Below are 18,913 nucleotides of genomic sequence, written 5' to 3'. Positions count from 1 at the left end.
ATTTCTTAAACTTGGCCCCCATCCAGGCTTGGAACCAACACTTTAAAAGGAAATTCAGATGCCCTCGCCCCCCCCCTGAGCCCCTAAGGCCTGTGAACTTGGGACAAATGTCAGAAATTCTTCCGCAGCTATGCGTAACATATTCACATAAGAATTTTTGCACGGTGACATTGTGATTGCTGAATTGCATTGATGCCATTTGTATCTTTTTTTTTTAGTTCCTGTAAACATTTTTTACTGCCATGCGTCCTGTTTATGCGTCATGTTTGTGTGACCGGTACTTCATTCAGCTGTCAATCATCACAGAATAAATTAATCCAACGACTTCGCTAGCTGCTGCTCGGCGAAACACTCTGATTGGACCGAGCCTGTAAGGAAATAACAACTTTGTAGCTCAGCCCATATTGGGCATACGTCCCTGATTACTTGATGGTCTCTTCACCTTCTGAGCTTTAGCAGGTCAAGGGTGGGGGGTGTAGGCAATGTGGGGTTCCTCTTGGCCCGTTAGTGTCATCTTATGGGAAATAAGCGAACATTAGGAAGGACTGTAATGTGCAGGACACGGGATTACTGCTGTGGTGGTGCCTACACTGTACCAACGCCAGATTGCTAGTATTATTAGTATATTTGTATTTGTAGTCATCCTAATATTGTAGCTTGCACTTCCCCCAAGTTTGACCGAACTGTGTTTTTGGCCATGAATAGCTGTACGACATGAGTATTGTACCTTATCAAACCCGCGATTTGGAATTCCAATGACCTTGATGCGCACTTCTGTACGTCGTTCTGGATAAAAGCGTCTGCCAAATAAACGTAATGTAATGTAAATTAGTCATCGTTTTGCCTCGGAATGTAGACAAAATGGCGAAACGATTACGATTACCGATTGAGACGTGTGCACACCTGGCACTGAAACCCTTCTTCTCGCTCATTCCATAGGGTTGAGTGTGTCCCTGAGACAGGCGGGAACATAAGCAGGCCTTTGAGAATGGGTAGACATCGGTCTCCACTGATGGCTGGTAGCATAGGGGCAAAGAGAAACAAAAACAAACAACACCCCTCACATTTTTTTCAGAAAGGAAACGATCATTACTAAAAAAACATCTACATATTAGGTAATGTTTTGGCCTTGGCTCAGGGGTTCCAGAAAAACCCACTCCTCAGTCTTAGTGCAAGGGCTGTTTGGTACTCTTGCACTATCATGTTTCCAGGGTAATAGGCCAGCTGTGCCCACACTCATTATTAGAGTTGTAAAGATTGTGAGATATGATTACTGCGATACAGCGTATCACCATACCGTCCTTTCTCGCTTGCTTTCAGTACAACCATAAAGGAATGCATTCTTCTTCACCTTTCATCTTTTTCAAAAAAATTTTTTTTTGCGTCCATTTTACAGTCTACACAGATTTGCTCTTGTGTCACAGCTCTGGCAGGGATGGAACTCTCTGGAACACTTTGACTGGGTTTCACACACCTTGAAGTTTGTCCATCCATATGTGATACTGAATGGCGATTGGTGAAGCTTTCTCCTGGTGCGTTCTCGAATCAAACTTGTCCAGGTTTTATTCGTTTATGTAACCTTCAATGAAACTGGGAAGATCTACAGAGAATTCTTCTCTCTTTTAGATATGTTCTAGGTGCTGATAGGAATATGTGGCTAAAAAATTGTAGATTGATGACCACATAGCCATATGGAGAAATGTTGTTCCAACAACATCCCAGTGTGGGATTTCAGCCAGGAAACCAAGCTTTCTTCCTACCAATTTTCTCTTCTAATTGCAAATATAGACCCATCACTACATGCCGTTGGTGTATTTCAGATCATTTCAGTTTGGAAAGGCACAAAGCTAGCACAGGCATGCTCCAAAATGTGACACACCATACAACAGAATATTTTCAACTCTGCTACTGATGCCACCGAGGCAGCTGAATAAGGAAGATACCAGGAGCCCAATCAACCGTGAAGATGTGACCATGTGACCCCGACCCTGTCGCTCGGGGTGATGCTATTGGTCAGTGGTCCCTCTAAGGTGTAAGATCACAAATATGTGATTAAAATGTTCTAAACATAACATCCTAATTCTGATGTTATAAACACTACTGGGAACTATAAGCAATGGAGTTCCAGAACACTGACATAAAATTTTGAAAAAGCATTTAAAAACCCACTCTTGCCAAGCGCCACAGGATTTTCAGTGACCACAATAAGGACCACACAGTGACTTTTAATTTGAAAGGCAGTACCACGATGTCCCTGTCACTTACGACACTGGAGAATAACGTACTACTTGACCCTTAGGTAAACACCATATATATTTTACAGTAGGTAGCTCAAAAAGGCAAAAGTACAAACAATCTGTAAAACACTCATCTAACAAAAAGGCAAAAAGACAAATATTTATCAAAGAGAAACTACCAAATGTTGAAAACCTGTTCAAATGTTCAAAATACGGACAGTACTCAAGAAGTGCAAACAGAATGCAACAAAACAGGTCCAGAACCTGAAATAAGGTCCTTTTAAACACCTTGTTATCTCAATCAAATATTTTCTCTCTCTCTCTCTCTCTACAGATTGGTCACAGGCCTCACAGGCTGGCCAATCAGAGCTGCACTTGGTCAGGAGGCGGCTGTGGTTGGTGAAGGGTGACGCCAGCGCCACCAGCAGGGAGATCATTAATGGCAGGACACATTTCCCCCCCCGGCGGCTGGAGGGAGAACTCTCTAGGGGGGACCTGTTAAACAATATCAACTTCAACATGAGAAACTTTTGGCGGGAGATTCCGGACCCATCGTGCCAAAGCCCCTGAGTTTCTGAGTCTCAGGATTGGGAGACAAATTGAGAACCAGTCAGTCTGGGTCTTTAATTAATCCCATTCAACGGGAAGAACCCAATGCTGCCAGATTCCCCTTTTTCCAAAGCCTCAAAGAACTACGACACCATTTGACCCTTTAATCTCTTAAATCAACACACTGCATGTCCCATATCTATATTTTCTGCTGGCCAAATAGTAGCGTTTAAATCATTACGCGTTACAATACATCTGTATTACATTCTCTGTACAACTTCTGTATTCCATCCTGTACACCACGTGTACATTCCTTTCCCTGCGCAAAATCTGCATTCCACCCTTGGACATAGCAACAAATCTAACTTATCAGCATCAAGCCCCTTATTGTTATGTTTATACTAAAATTCTTACATCCCCACTTACATATTTATAATATTGCACTGGGGCAGTTTGAACAAACAAATGACACAAATTGAGGGTACTTTCATAATTATGCTTTTTGTGTGAAAGTCATTCGACTGAAATGTTGGTCTTTACACTCTCATTGGAGTAATGGAAATAACCTCATTGAGCCCAATTAGAAAGTTTTTTTTTGTTGGTTTTTTTTTGTCGTCAGTTTAATTTCCTGTCTTGTCTTTTAAGCATGCCCCCCAGGTAGGAATGGCACTGGTAAATGCCTTACCAGACTGTGTGTGCATCACTAGTCTAATTTACTGCGGAAAGATTTTCTGACCATTCATTTTGGTTTTAATATTTAAATAAAATCATTTAAATTAACTCTAATTATCTATAATGGTTCATAATTACTTGAACCATGAAGTATTACAGTGGAAATTAAAGGGCGATGGGATCATGTTTGCTGAAAGGCAAAAATAGCTCAACAGTGACACCTGATGGAAATTTTTTAAAAGGTTTAAAAAAAAGAGATGGTGAAATGTTCTTTGGTTTCGGAAAAAGAGCGATAGAACATGTCATCTCATGTCAAACCGCATTAATAACTACAAGTCAAACACAACCAGTCCTCTGCTGTCACTTACATTATGACTCTCCTTTGTGAGATATTCCACTGAGTATGGGTTTTCAATATTTCTTGATCCAGGGACCCCACCCAGGCTCAAAGGCATCCAGAGGACCCCTATAAAAATGTTTTATGGATGTTTTTCTGGATTAAGAGTCAGATCTGAATGTAACAGGCCATAGAATGTTCTGGATTAAGAGCGGGATCTAAATGTAACAGGTCATAGAATGTTCTGGATTAAGAGCGGGATCTAAATGTAACAGGCCATAGAATGTTCTGGATTAAGAGCGGGATCTAAATGTAACAGGCCATAGAATGTTCTGCCACCAGACCCCTGCAACTCATTCAGAATGCTGCGGCTCGTCTGGTCTTCAACCTCCCCAGACACTCCCACGTCACTCCCCTGCTCACTACCCTCCACTGGCTGCCTGTTACAGCTCGCATCAACTATGCGGTTGTTCCCTGCACTTAGACCGGTACTTCTCTCTAGGGGTTTCGTCATACTTGTTCCTGGTTATGGTTATACACTTTGTTGTACGTCGCTCTGGATAAGAGCGTCTGCCAAATGCCTGTAATGTAATGTAATGTAATGTAATGATTAAGAGCCAGATCTAAATGTAACAGGCCATAGAATGTTCTGCTTAAAACAATAGCAAGGCAGAGGCATCTTTAAATTAAACAGACCTCATCTTCTTACCTTATCAGTGGCTGAATATTCAAGACTCAACAAGACTACTGTGCAGTTAATTCATGATAATATTCGATTCAAGAGTCTACTCATGACATGTGTGTGGAATTGCATCTGGATTAATTTGACATTTGAATATTAAAAAATATTGTTTTCATCCAAGTACTGTAGAATAATACAGTTATTTATACTTAAATGCAAATATATATATATTAAAATTTCACTTTTAGGCAGGAAAATATCAATAAATGTCAATTAAGTATTTTAGCAGCGTTCCTGAAACTCTTGTTAATAAATACTGATGAAAAATAATAAAACCACATATTTCTTAAATTTCTGCTCATTATATCAAGCATTCAGGCCACTGACCCAAGGAATCTATTTGTAAGGTACATTATGGTTTTAGATTTGAATAATCAGATATTCAGAGTGTCCAACAGTCAAGATGCATAATTTGATGTTGACCTCACTGAACTTGTCCAAAACGAGCTCGTCAGAAATGTGCTGTGTCTTTAATCCAAACAATGTGAATGTACTTTTACGTGTTTGGTGCGTGTTCATATCGTGCGAGGCTCTCTACACACAGCGGCATGTATCTGAAAAGGACACGCCTCAAGAAGACTGCAGGTTCAAATGCAAAACACTGTGTATAGCCCTATTTGAATGGGACTAGTATTACCTGGGGAGATCTAGTAACTTGTAATAATTGCGGAGGTCGTCTGTGATCTTAATCCCGTGTGAATCTGCCATGTCCGTAATTTGTAAAGTAAATATTACCTACCATATTTCGCCAAACACAGAGGTCATGTGATAATTTTAGTCCCCTGCGAATCGGCATCTCTGTGATTTGGGGTTGTACTTTACTGTTACGCAGACCAGAGCCTTGATATTTTCAATCATATCGGGGGGGATAATGTCAGTAAATTCGAGTGAAATACAGACATTTTTTCGCTTTTCCTGTGCGAATGCACCGCAGGAAACACAGACGTGGGGGGGTCATTTCTAAATCACTGGGTCCCCGGGTAATACTAGTCCTGTGAGAATATGGCTTAAGTCGCTCTGGATAAGAGTGTCTGCTAAATGCTCGTAATGTAATGTAATGTAATTCTAAGTAGTTTCACCACATGTACATGAACATAAATTTGAACTTTATCACTTGGCTTCATTTGCTCATCACAACTGACCATGTTTACACAGGCACACGATCACTAGATCAGGATCCCTTTATCACCATTGATTAGCCTCAAAATTAAGCAAAAAAAAATTCAGCCCAAAAGAAAGTATTGGACAAACACAGAATATGATTTATTGTCTGTGATCTAAAAAAAAATTAACAGGAACAATTTTCAATTTTGAAACAAATGAAAATACGAAAGCATAAAAAATACAGCCCATAATCAACAAACCCAATGTTATTTACTGTATGTAGTGTGAAAAATACAGGAATGGATTAATATACTGATCTGTACACAGATCTATACCTCGTTCTACTGAATTAAAAAACGCACAGTCGATTATGATCTCAATGGCATTGATTACATAATGCACCTAGTAAGAAGCTGGAAATATTAAAGTAAGGCTTTCTGTTGAACATTTGAACAGACTACCTACCACAACTAATTACACATTAAACACGATTGTCCACTTAAGCTGCAAAAACCTCTAATCTGTTTCTTGTTAGCTCAAAAACTAACTTTATGAGGAAGCAAATAATTCAGTGTTAATGAAGTCTCATTCTGCCAATGCTAGGTGACAATTTGTGGCTAATTTGTGGAAACAGAACTGAACATTTTTATTCATATATATACACTATGTAGCTAGTATGGATTTAAGACCCAGTGTCTTCTAGCACTGACATTAATATCAACCCTCAGCATTGTGTCAGTTGAGGCTAGCCCATGGTAACCATTCAGACGCCATTTTGTTTCACAATTGCTGTCCAATTGTTTATTAAAATGTGATTCAATTAAAATGTAATTTTTAGAGTATTAAAGTTATAATTGACTAAATTGCTCTCGTTTTAGCCATCAGAGGACAGTAGTGTCCGGTTAAAACTTCAGTGTTGTACACAAATAAAGAAAAGTGATTAAGAAAAAAACAAATCTTTCCCTATTGACAAAAACACGGCGTCAGGTCAGGGTTTGCTCCATATCCTTCAAACCCACCAGATTAAAGGCAGAACCTACAGAACGTGCACGCACGCGCACACACACACACACACACCTACTCATTCATGTATGTGGGCAGTGGGCACACTCAGATATACACACACTCAAGAATGTGCATGTGTACACAGGTACACACACACACGCGCACACACTTATTCATGTATGTATTCATGCATGCCTATTCCTCTTAGTTTTGACTTCTTATGTTATTTATTTTATTTTATTTTTGTAAAGTGCCCTGGGATGTATGCATAAAGAGCACTACATAAGAGCTTATTGTATTGTATTGTATTGTATGTGGGCAATGGGCACACTCAGATATACACACACTCAAGTATGCGCGCGTGCGCACACACACACACACACACACACACACACACACACACACACACACACGGTGCGTGCTTAGCTGAAGTCTCGGTCTGGCAGGATGAGCGGGGCCAGCAGGGTCCAGAGGTAGATCAGCAGGCCTAACCAGCTGGAGGAGATCTTCACCCACACCGCCGGCATGCAGCTCTGCATCGCCTGGTACTCCGCGTCCGGACTGCGGGGGAGGAGAACACCTCGGTATCCCACAATCCCCATGTTTGGGAAATAATGTGATAGTGTTTCGGAGGCTAACACACGCACGCACGCACGCACGCACACACACACACACACACACACTCAAGAAGAGCTTTCTTATCGCTCACACCATGCACCAGCACCACAGGTTGGCGAGACCAGACCGGCTGGGGAGTCAGGGAGTCAGGATACTCACTGGTACCAGTTTGTGAGGGTCATCATGATGTAGAGGGAGGCCAGGAAGAGGCAGAAGTGGAAGAAGGAGTAGCTGTAGGTGACGCCGTCCTCCTCGTTGTCCACGGCGCGCCGCACCCCGTCCTCCGACGGCCCCGCCTCCACGGCCGTCAGCCCCTGGCTCTCCTCCGTCTGCATCAGTCTGTTCACCTGGGCGTTGTTGGACGAGCGGATGCTGGAGGAGGGGCAAGCACAGCAAGCAGGTGGGACTGGCTGTCGCTCCGGCCCGTCGGATGTCTCGTTTTTAGATTACCCTTTGCCTTCGAGAAACAGACAATATAACTTGATCCGGCAAAACGTGCTCGGCGCGACCGTAGGAACGCTGTCTCTTCTCTCTCTGCCTTCTTCACCCATGGACGCAAAGTGCTTTGGCCATTTCCGTTTTTAGGAACAAAATGCGAACCGCAAAGCTGACCAATCAGAGGCAGACGCGGCCTTGCTGATGGTGACCGTGACTGAGCTCCAATGCTGCCACCGCCCACCCCGCCACCCCCCACCCCCCAGGTCAAACATTTTGCCAAGGAGTCGTCTGCGACCACGCCCGGCTGGTTTCATAACATCCCGCAGTGGAGAGCAAAAACCTCCTGACGGGCGTTACCTGGAGTAGAGGGTGCATAAAAGGAAGATGATCAATCCCACAATGCCTTGCGCATCCCACCACTGAATCTCTCCCGGGGCAAGGGTAGGGGCCGGGGTGGTGCTGCTGGAGTTGAACACTAAGCTGAGAAGGCTGGGGTTGCACTTCCGATCTGGGGGGGGGGGGGGGGGGGGCAGAGGTCAGGAAACATGAATCTGTCAAGTGATGGCGGCTATATGTGTACAGTAAAGGAACCCAGGCCTCAATTGTATAGGTTTAGAGATGCTAAAAGTTTGTGGCACTTACTAGGGTTGTTGGACATGGCAGACCAGGTGACGTACATGGTGTACAGACTAATGAGGGAGGACTGCAACAAGCCAGACTGTGGCTGAGCTTCCTGTAACACAGGAAGTTAACCCACTGTTAACACACACACACACAGACACACAAACAAAAGTAGGTCTCCATGGCCCTCTCTAGCCACTTTGCACATAAATAGATTATGTGCAAAGTCCATTAACTCATAGGATTATGTCCATTAGCTCACAGAGATAAAGGCAAGAGTGTCCAGCCGACTAGCGGCACCCTTTTTGAAGCTCTGGGGTGGGACCTCTTCACGTGTAGCGGACGTTTACACACTCACCGAGGTCTCACACCTTTACGCACGCACACACTACAACATACACACCAGAAGCGCACACATGCACGCATATTCACAAACAATTTACATACACACAAACGCAAATGTATGCATGAATACACAGAGACACCTGCATACGTGGCCTGCTCGACCACAGGAGAGTTGATGCAAGATGTTGGTTAATCAGGATTCCCACTCTATCCAGGACATTGTACAGTATGTGACCTACACCTGTAACATACATTGTGATCGTGGGAGATGGGGAGATTATGAATGTGGACCGGGGGGGGGTGGGGGGGTGATGGAATGTGATTGCGCAATGGGGAAGGGGGGGGGGGGGGATTGCACATTTTCCATGATGGGAAAACTGCATTAAAAAATCCAGGTTTTCCAGGATGTGTCGGAATCCTGGGTAATATAATAACACTATCTGAAGGAAAATATTTGAGTTATGATTCAATATTCTCCCAACATCACACTGCAAGAGATCCTCAGTTTACTGATTTTCAGGCTACTTTCAACATGATGTGGATGGAGAGGGTGAGCAAGAGGGGGAGACAGTCGGGGCAGGAATTAAGGGGAGTGGAACGTGTCGCACCTGCACTTTGGGCAGGATGGAGATGACGGAGACGACGACGCAGAAGATGAGGTTCAGGCTGATGAAGACCTTGTGCTCGGTGCAGTCGTCGGCTTGGGTGTAAAACAGGTAGAACAGCACCACGGCAACAAACGCCAGGGCATAGTTGAGAATGGTGAAGAAGAGCAAGCCTGTGACAGACAGAACGAGAGGAAGAGAAGCCCTTTACTTTCCAAATTTTGAAGGGAACGAGCAAGGCCGGCACATTTGGCACGGGCGTTCGATATCGATAACCTTGGGACCCCGTTCCGCGGCCGGACCGCACGTGGCGCCGTCGTGTGACTGGCTCACAGCGCGAGCCAATCACGTACCTGCAAACCAGCACTTCCTGTTGCCCTCCTCAGCTCTTCCTACCCAGGCCTCGTTCCAGGAGTGGGCAAAGTCAACGAGGAGGATGAGCTGGATGGTGATGAAGAAGAAGGAGCCCACCATACCAAAGTAGAACCACACTGAGGAGGAGAGAAGAAAGACAAATGGCTTCTATGTGTGTAGTCTTTCCTCCAATAGAATTAAAGCTTGCAGAAGGACTCTGTATGAGATATAATTTCCATAAACATGATTATGAAGCCAAGATGGATTTCAAATTTGCTTGTTTTATTCCTTCTGTGTGGTAATTAAACTGGAATTTTAGCAATTTAAAACACGCATGTTTTAGATCTGGGAGGGTGGGTTGCTTAGCAGCAGCTGATGATGTCAGAGACTCTGTAATTGGATGAGAGCAGAAGCTTCACACCTTTCTGCAGACCTGCATCTATCTGATATATAAATACAGTTTGGAGTTTGCTCTTGCTTAACACTTCATAGTTTAAACGGCAATTTCCAACCATCTTTCTCTTTCTGAAGATCAGGGGTTTGACCACAGAAAAGCACAACTGCACTCTTACCCTACATTTTGCAATATCTATGCAGCTTGAAATGGCTTATAAAGAAACAAATTGGAACTGGAAACAAATTTATTTTACACTTCCTTTAGCATAGATAAAGATAGATAAAGTACAAGCAAAAATAATCCACCTCCCTTTAACAAAACAGCTGAACTATACCAGCCTGCAATTCATTTCCAAACATGAGAGTGAGGCCACATCCTATTTTATCACACTGCACTGGATGTCTCACATTCTGATGTTCCCATTGGCACATTTATTGCAGGTGTGCTCTGTGTGGTGGTTAGGACACTGCTCACACATCAGCTGTGATATTCGCAGAGAATTACACCACACTCGACACCTTCCTGTTTCACCAGTCTTGTTATTTATTTATTTATTTATTTATTTAAACAAGCAGGTATTTGAACTCTTCGAACCGTCCAAATTTAATATTTAATAAAATCTGTGAAAAGCACTCAGTTGCATTCATTGCTACTCGCTACATTACTGAACTCCTTAAAGTGGACATGCCCTACATGCCAGCCAGATCCCTCCGTTCTGCTACCTCAGGATGCCTGGCACCTCCCCCTCTTCGCACCTGCGCTTCCAGAACACGTCTCCTGTCTGTTCTGGCCCCACATGGTGGAATGACCTCCCCGTGGAGGTCAGAACAGCTGAGACACTGACCCATTTCAAGCGACGACTGAAGACTCACCTCTTCAGGCTGCACCTCTCCCCATCCCTCCCTACCTCCCTGTAATCTCTTAAATGACTGTAAGCTTAGGGTTGTAACTAGGTACCTGTTTCGTAGGTGACTTAGTTAATGCACCTGTCTTAACTACTGCTTGTATTTTTGCATAGATTGCGTTGTTGCTGTTCTCGTTTGTGTTAGTATTAATCAGTTTAACCTTCAGGGTCCAAGTTGAACTATGCGGTTGTTCCCTGCACTTGGACCGGTACTTCTCTCTAGGGTTTTCGCCATACTTGTTCCTGGTTATGGTTTTACACTTTGTTGTACGTCGCTCTGGATAAGAGCGTCTGCCAAATGCCTGTAATGTAATGTAATGATGTCTGGCTAGTTGTTCAGCAGGGGACAGTGCAAGACCACTGAATATGTGCTCCAGGGGTCTGGGCAGTACCTGTGTTGAAGATCCCATCAGGGATAAAGAAGGCCCCGACTGTAATTCCCACCAGAATCATGAACTTGAAGAACCAGAACCTGAGGAGCAGAACACTGCGGGTTACACAACAGGACACAGAGGCACACACCTGAAAGAACCAGGCACACATCCTCCATTCCCCCCACCGTAAGGCGGTGCCCGAAAACAAAAGTTACCATGGCAATTTGATTATGACGGCTGCTGCCGGGCAACAGTGCTTCCATTCCAGAATCTTGTAGCTCACACTGTATTTTTACAGATACGTCTTCTGATTGGTTAGTGAGGCTACTGATTAATTCCTAATTAGACACGGTAGAATTAACTCATGGGGCATAAAGGGTCTAGCGTATCCAAAGTCTGTGAGCCAGTCTTACTTATTTTCACAAGGGACTAAGACTATTGCATACGGCATTTCTACACAACTCTTTGGTTTAAGGGGGGAATTTTGTATAATAACAAATGATGAATCTGGGAGAAGGCCGCATATGTGCAACAGATGCAACCCCTCATTTGACCAAGAACTTGACCAGGACCAGGGAGGGCTTCAGCAACTCCAGCCGTGCGGCGGGGGAAACGTTAAAATCCGACGCCTCTTCCACGACCGGCGGAGAGAGCGACGGCGAGGCGCGCGCGGTTCGGCAGGAAGTGGCCGGCGGCGGCGGCGGCGGAACTGACCCGTTCTGGATGTGGGCGCGGGGGTCCTTGCTACTGCGCACTCGGATCATGAGGAGGCAGAACAGGAAGAAGAAGCAGGCTAGGGCGAAGCACATGCGGTAGACGGACTTGTAGCCCACGATGATGTCACAGTTCACCTTGTTCTCGATCACCCATATGGAGGTGCCGCCCTTGCAAAAGCCCGGTATCTGAAACGTGCGCGCACACACACAACACAACACAACACAACTCAACACAGGGATGGATATCAAGGCCTGTGCCGCACTATGGCGATATTCACACCCTAACTCTGTCACAGGGTCTGCTGGTTTTTGTTTTCAACCCCAAAATCAGCACCAAATTGAAACCCAAGACACCAGGTGAGTTGAGTTAACTGTGTAATCAACTGCTCTAATTGATTCATGAAGTGCACAGTCACTATGAAAACCAGCAGACCCTGTAGCTCTCCAGGACCAGGGTTGGAGACCACCGGTATAAAGTGTGTGTGTGTGTGCGGGGGAGAGGGGGGTCAGTGCCCCCAGGGGGGCCGGCTGGTACCTTGTTCAGTTGCGTCTCCATGCCGGGCAGGATCATTATGATGGACACGGCGGTGCCCAGGAGCAGGAAGAGGGAGAACACCAGTCGCGTCACCGTGGAGTTGTTGGTGGACGGACAGCAGCCGGACAGGAGGCAGGGGGCGGAGCCACACAGACACGAGGCCTGGTTGGACGGTGAATGAGAGAACGACAGTATGCGAGGAAGAGAGTAAAATTAGGGAGAGATGGAAAGTGAAAGTGAGAACAGCAACAACAAAAAAGAGAGGGGGAAAGATGGCAGTGGAACAAAAATGAAGGGAAGTGAAGAGGATCCAGAACAGGTGAAGTGGGATAAAAGGAAAGAGGGGTGAAAAAACAACAGTGGTGAGAAAGAAGGGAGACAGAGGGAGAAATTAGGGCAACCCTGCCAATGAGTTGTGGGGGGGAGAGGGGGAGAGGTCAAGAGCAGGGGATGTGCTATTCATCACACAAGCTCATTCAAATGTGTGCACTGTCCACTACGGTTATCCTGTTTCCCTTCGAGTGAACAAAACGTTTTCAAAAAGTGAAAATAGCACAGGGCCTGGCAAACCTATACCCAACCCTCCCCAACCCCCCCCCCCCCCATTTGTGTCCCACTTGGATCAGGTCCAAACTGAGCAGCGGGGGCCCCAGCATCATACCGAAGCTCCGGCTACATTGTGAGGTTCAATCCAACAGGACAATCCACCGAGCTTCAGCTAGTTCCTCACCAGCTGGACTTATCGCGACCACAGAATGCAGTGTTTTCAGATACTGTAGCCTACCACACAATCGTTCACAGTAAAATACTGTTGAAATGGCAGTAGCATTACTCAGATTTATACCCGACGAAACGCCTGACGTCGCCTTGTATTCTTCATCTGTGTGCTTTAGGGGAGGGGTTTAAAAATTCTAAGTTGCAATGCGCTATTTTAATGCAGAGTATATTCATGCAGAGCTACGATTTCTGTAATCTCTCAACTTTACAGCAAGATGAGAGAAAGTAGAATCCCCAACTTAAGTTTTACTCGATAAATATGTCAGTTCAACAAACCAGGAAGGCGCCTAGTAGAATACAGGTAAAACTGGTGTGGCATAACTTGTAAAAAAAAAAAAAAAATGGAATCGTGAGCACTTTGCAAAGTAGGACAAGGAGAAAAACTCTGCCATAATTGTCTAAATCTACGATAATCCTATCGACGAATAAACACGGCCTGTGGTGCGATGCTTAAAATTATTTTAACTGAATTATGTCATTAAAATACACGTCTGTACTGAAAATTTAGGCAACAAGCTTATATTTCAACAGCTCCATTCCAACATTTTCAAAATCCGACGCACACTCAGCCTTTGAAAATGTTGCATTTCGAGTCGAGATCGAATTTGCGAGGATTTCGTAGGTAATTTAATCTTGTAGGTCAGATCACAAATTGTTAATAGCCTCTTATACACGTCTGTCCACCATACAAATGCGTGATTTCCCGAGATACACAGCAACAGTCCAAGTAGGCTATCTTTAAGTCAAGAAGAAGCGAAGTCAATAATTTTGTTCTTATTTTATACTGGGAAGCAGGTGGCTATGGAATTGTTGCACTTTTTCGCACAATTCGGCCGCAGTTTGAAAATAATACCAAATGCAGCCAATTAACCAACTGATACATGTTGCTGACTTCGGGGACTGTTCACATAGACTCAGTGAAACGTATTTCGATTATAAGTAACCTCCGTTGCTAAGCGGATACGTTGATACGAAATATACGCAGAATTAATGCCATCTTTAGCCTATACTCACACAGCTGGCCAGCGAACACAATGCCATACAAGCGCCCATCTTCTTGTTTTAAAAGTAACTTTCAGAAGAAAAATTGCTGGAAAGAAAGTCGTAAACACGGAAACGCACTTGGTTTCTTCCGTGTGCTATGACCAGGCCACACCTCCACAGAGAATTCCACAGATATTCCGTACACAAAACTATTCGTTTTAGGGGTAGGCTAGCTACTTCTTAATGACTACTGTCTTTTCCTCGCATTGCGAGACTACGTAAGGTGTTTCTGTCATAATTTTGGATGATTTTGTTTTACAAAGCATGGCACACGTGTGTTTCAACAAAACAAACAGTGAAAGCATGACCTCTTATCTTTAATTAACATGAAAAGGAAACTGGCCAGTAATACGTCTCTTGCTTTTTCCCAGGGCGGGCAGGCAGGACTGCCGCTGTGGGCTATGGGTGGCAAATTGTGGTCACTCACTCACTCATGGACGTTAAGTCGGACGCAAGCGCAGGAGTTGCTTCGTTTAGTAGGACGCATGCGCAGGTGGTGCCAGCTAAAATATGTCTGCGGACGTGAGTTGCGCTATCATTGCGCTAATGTTGAGAAACATCACCGTTTCTAGGGTCACTTCTACCAGTCAAAATACATCAATAATTCTTACTTAATTGCCAGAAGAACTGAAAAGGTGTCCAATTAAATCAGATGAATTAAACATATTATCTTTGGCCCCAGACCTTTTGTTGTTGTTGTTGTAATTTTGGTCTTCCTTCTGCCAGGTTTTGGGCTTGGTGTCTGAATTTCCATTCTTGTTGTAGACTACCATACACCTCAAAACCAGTAAAGTTTTTTTTTTAAAAACAGAGAACAAAAATGAATAAGGATGCAAAAAATGAATAAGCACAAAACAGGGGTGAATAAGGATATCAGAAAAACACCATAGCTGTAGCCTATATACAGAAGAAGCTCAAAAAAGAGAAAATCAAAAGTGAAAAAGTGAACTTTTTTTATTTCGACAATTGAAGATTTATTAATTTTCCGTTGGCCAAAAAACGAATTATTGATGAATGATTGTGTAAATTATAATTATGGGAAGGTCATAACCCCAAACAAACACAGGACATGGAAAGATGGGAAACAAAATTTCAGAAATCACGTGAACAAAATCACATTGCATTATGTTTCAATGTTGTTTGAACTGATTCCTGATAAATGACATCATGGATAATATTAGAATTGATATAGTGATATAGGATATGGTGGTGAGTTTTTATAAACAGCCATCAAAAATCGAAATATGCTATTTAGACCTTCACTGGCAAGTGTTTAATTAGGCCTACGCATTTAAAAAAAATATATATCGTTCATGGATAAATTGCTACCAATTGTGAAATCTGCACACACGCAATAGCCTATATATTTACACAGCGTCATACAGGTCATACGCTCTGACTGCAGTACAGGAATACATAGGTTACCGCCAATGAAGAGCTGAGTTGTTTAGGATAACATGAAGCAAAAATATACACTTTCAAAAGAATCACGGGTTATCATTACTGTTTTCTGCAACAAAAAACAACGTCTGAAAACACTACATTGTTTACATCCTCAACGCACTGCATGTATGCCTCGCTATTTACATGCTTCTACAACCTGTTGATAGTCATCAGTAGTACACATGAAAAGGCAAGCCGCCATAATCTTCTTGGAAATACTGGAGCAATGTTTGCAGCATTTTCTCGAGGGCAAACGGGACGAAATACAAGCGTTTGCTTATTTATTGTCATAGAACTCCAAAAGTTTATCTTCTAAAAAGTCAATGTTTTGGATGTATGGGGTCATTTTTGTCACGTCTGTCAGGGTTCTTGCAATGAAAGGCATTGTCGGGCTGTCGTACTCCCCTTCTTGGTTTGACTTTGGTACCGTCCCCTCTCTGGTACCCTTTTCGTGCACTGTACAACTACAAGTAAGCGCAGCCATCGAGGACGAAGATGCCGTGGACTGTTTTTGGGTATTGTGCGCCTGTTGGTTAAACGAAAAAAACGGAGAGTAAACATTTTGTTTCAAGAAATGACAACAGCTTAAAATAAAACCACACCGGGTTCTCTGGCTTTTGATTTCGTTTACTTACTGGTAAGTGTACTCCTGTTTGCTAATCGCTGTGTGGAACATCAATGGGAACGTCTTGCCCTGTGTTTTCAGAGAAAAAAAATCAGCGAAGTCGTATTTGTGTACAAGAAATACGCAGAACAGCGTTGTTTTTAAGATAGTCTTGGGACATGTAGTTTATGTTAAATGAACAATGCATAAAAATACGATGCTCTATAACAGAATTTAACGTGTTAATATGACTTAATAGTTGGTGATGTTACGTGCTGTAGTTTTTCATGTAAAGGTCCCAAATAATCTACAGTTATTGAATATGCATTTATTAAACGTGACAGTAAATTATTTGTTAATTCAAATCATGTCTAAATAACTAAAAGGTTTATAGCTTTGATACAGGTGGATGAATGGGACATGGTTTTCATTTCGACTACATAGCATTTTGTTCACTATCTGAACAATGAGCTGTGGTTACTTTAGTTTCAGGACTGGACAATTCACTACCAGGTTCTTTCTGTAAACTGCCAAGTGCTATAGGAGACGCACCGTAACACACTTCAATCATATCCTCTGAAAAGGTCGATATGGTTTACAAACAGCTTTGTGAAGCAGTGAAATGATAAACCGTAGAGACTGAAATGTCACAGTATTTGTAATCGTTTAACTTTTTCCGTAGTTCAGAGCAGTGGAGCGCGAAATCCGTGTCAGTCCCCAGCAGCAATTTTCCAATACGCACCGAGGCAATAAAGATTTTTAAAAAAGCGTACGCGTAGGGAAAAACAGGCTGTACTATCGCGTGTGCTGAACACGGGACTGGTCCTGGCCACGAAATTTGGTCAAGGTTGAAGGGTGGGGGTGGGTCCAGGTCCCGCGTGGTCGTCGACGCTTCGAACTGCTTCCAGCTCGAGACCGCCAGGATATAAAACATCACAGTCCTCCTGGCGCCACGAGCTGTGACTTGTGCGCCCCCAAAATATTGGAACCAGCTATATAGTTCTTTGTTCAAAAAGTGACACAAATGTCAAGAGGATGAAAAGAGGGAAAAACCTAACCGCACGGTGTTGACAACAGTCTCCATCAAAACGTCTCCTCTGAGGTGTGATAGAATTGCAAATGAATTTAAGACCCAGGGATGCTGGTTGTTGTCCAGTCAATTCCAAACAAGACCAGGTCAAAACCTAGTATATGACTGGACCTAACATACGTGATCCAGCCGACCAATGGTGTAACTTCATCACTCACTCAGTCACTCACCCAGTCACTCAGTCACAGACATTCGCGTTTGTAGGGCTGGCCCCGCTGTTGCGGTCCAGCCAAAAAGCAGCAGAGAACAGTTTTACCCAAACTTATTGAGCCCAGGATTAACTTAATGATTGATGATATTTTCTGTGACCTGACCAACTAAACATATGTTTAAAAATTGATTTAAAATGTTTTTGCCATATAGGCTACACTCTAGGTCAATCTGCCGTGAGTGGGACCACTTTCAACAAAGAGAGGAGGACTTATGGTGAAATCAGAAGATAAATGTAGTAGAGTAGCTATGAAACTGACATTAAAACCACAAGGCTGCAATTTTTATCCTGAGACAATGCCTGTGCCTTAAGAGCAAAAAGGGATTTTAATGGTAGAATATAGATTTGTGATACGAAATTATCGTCCCATGCCATTGAATTGTGAGTGAAAAAAACCCAAATGTATTTCCAGGGAAAAACCAGATGTAGCAGAGCTGAATTACAGAGACAATTCTGTTAAAAGTCTGTTGTTTACGAAAAGTTCCAATATTACTGTGCAGTTGACAGCCCTCAAAGTTCCTGAATCTGAACCGCTGCTGTACATATCTGTTGTTTGTTTTAATATTCTATAAAATGGAATCTCTTTTCAATAAATCTCCATGGATAGAGGTGCCAATGAAAGATAATGAACAGTAAATAAAGATTCTGATAATTATAACTACGAAATTCAACGGTCTACGTCAATATGGTGCTTGTCCTCTACAGTCAGAACCAATGGGGAACAGGCTCCTGTCCCCATCTAGGAAGTCAGTCTTCGACCACTCCAACGAACCAATCAAAAGGCAGTTTTTTTGGAAACAACTCGGTTGCACTGGTTCTATGAAAGTCCCAGAATGCAGTGCTGCGCCCACGTGCTGCTGTGATGTCCGGCGCGACCGATGGCTTGTGACAGTCCCGCCCCCTCAGCCGCTATGCAAGCAGACAGGTCCTGACGGCGATGTCTGCCGGGACCCACAGACGGTGGCATTCTCTTCCCCTTTGGGGAAGCTCTGTTACCCCAGAGCTGCATCTACAGTTCGCTGCTAGGCTCAGCGCGCTCAGCTTTGGCTGTTGTCGTTTCCTTTCCGGAACGTTGGTTTCTTTGGCAGGGGCGACTTAAACTGCGCTAGCAGACATACAGTAGATACGAGTGGAAAAAAAGAAAAGTATTTTAATATATTTAATATCTGCGATAGATTGGCGGCCTGTCCA

At 43.5% G+C, this 18,913-nt stretch overlaps 1 protein-coding gene and 1 long non-coding RNA gene across 4 annotated transcripts in view; both read right to left on the bottom strand.

The window, feature by feature from the left end:
* Positions 1–5,776: 5,776 nt before the first annotated feature.
* On the bottom strand, positions 5,777–14,581 carry LOC135262050 (serine incorporator 1-like). Of its 2 annotated transcripts, none has more exons than XM_064348839.1 (10): positions 14,345–14,581; positions 12,554–12,715; positions 12,017–12,204; positions 11,321–11,400; positions 9,627–9,764; positions 9,277–9,446; positions 8,345–8,435; positions 8,060–8,210; positions 7,424–7,636; positions 5,777–7,207 (listed from the first exon to the last, which is right to left on the bottom strand). In XM_064348839.1, exons 1-10 carry the CDS (start codon positions 14,381–14,383, stop codon positions 7,069–7,071), a joined length of 1,371 nt encoding a protein of 456 aa, XP_064204909.1. In that variant the 5' UTR covers positions 14,384–14,581; the 3' UTR covers positions 5,777–7,068. The 2 variants fall into 2 exon arrangements, with proteins under 2 accessions (XP_064204909.1, XP_064204910.1); XM_064348840.1 differs by lacking the exon at positions 14,345–14,581 and adding an exon at positions 13,215–13,411.
* A 3,805-nt stretch (positions 14,582–18,386) lies between these two features.
* Positions 18,387–18,913, bottom strand: part of LOC135262049 (uncharacterized) — a 31,768-nt gene continuing 31,241 nt past the window's right edge. For both annotated transcript variants that reach the window (XR_010332088.1, XR_010332087.1), the window contains one exon: positions 18,387–18,822. This is a non-coding gene — a long non-coding RNA (uncharacterized LOC135262049). The remainder of the gene's footprint in view (positions 18,823–18,913) is intronic.

The sequence above is a fragment of the Anguilla rostrata genome, chromosome 8 (assembly GCF_018555375.3).
Source record: "Anguilla rostrata isolate EN2019 chromosome 8, ASM1855537v3, whole genome shotgun sequence".
NCBI lineage: Eukaryota > Metazoa > Chordata > Actinopteri > Anguilliformes > Anguillidae > Anguilla > Anguilla rostrata.
The sequence above is the reverse complement of the archived record's forward strand: the minus strand, read 5'-3'. Positions and strand labels throughout refer to the sequence as shown.

What these genes read in the sequence shown, in the direction of transcription:
- LOC135262050 (XM_064348839.1), bottom strand. Translation starts at nt 14,383, where the DNA reads ATGGGCGCTTGTATGGCATTGTGTTCGCTGGCCAGCTGT. An exon ending in TGGAGACGCAACTGAACAAG is followed by an intron (nt 12,205 to 12,553) that starts GTACCAGCCGGC and finishes CGCACGTTTCAG; the next exon opens with ATACCGGGCTTTTGCAAGGG. An exon ending in TGATGGGATCTTCAACACAG is followed by an intron (nt 9,765 to 11,320) that starts GTACTGCCCAGA and finishes TCTCCTCCTCAG; the next exon opens with TGTGGTTCTACTTTGGTATG.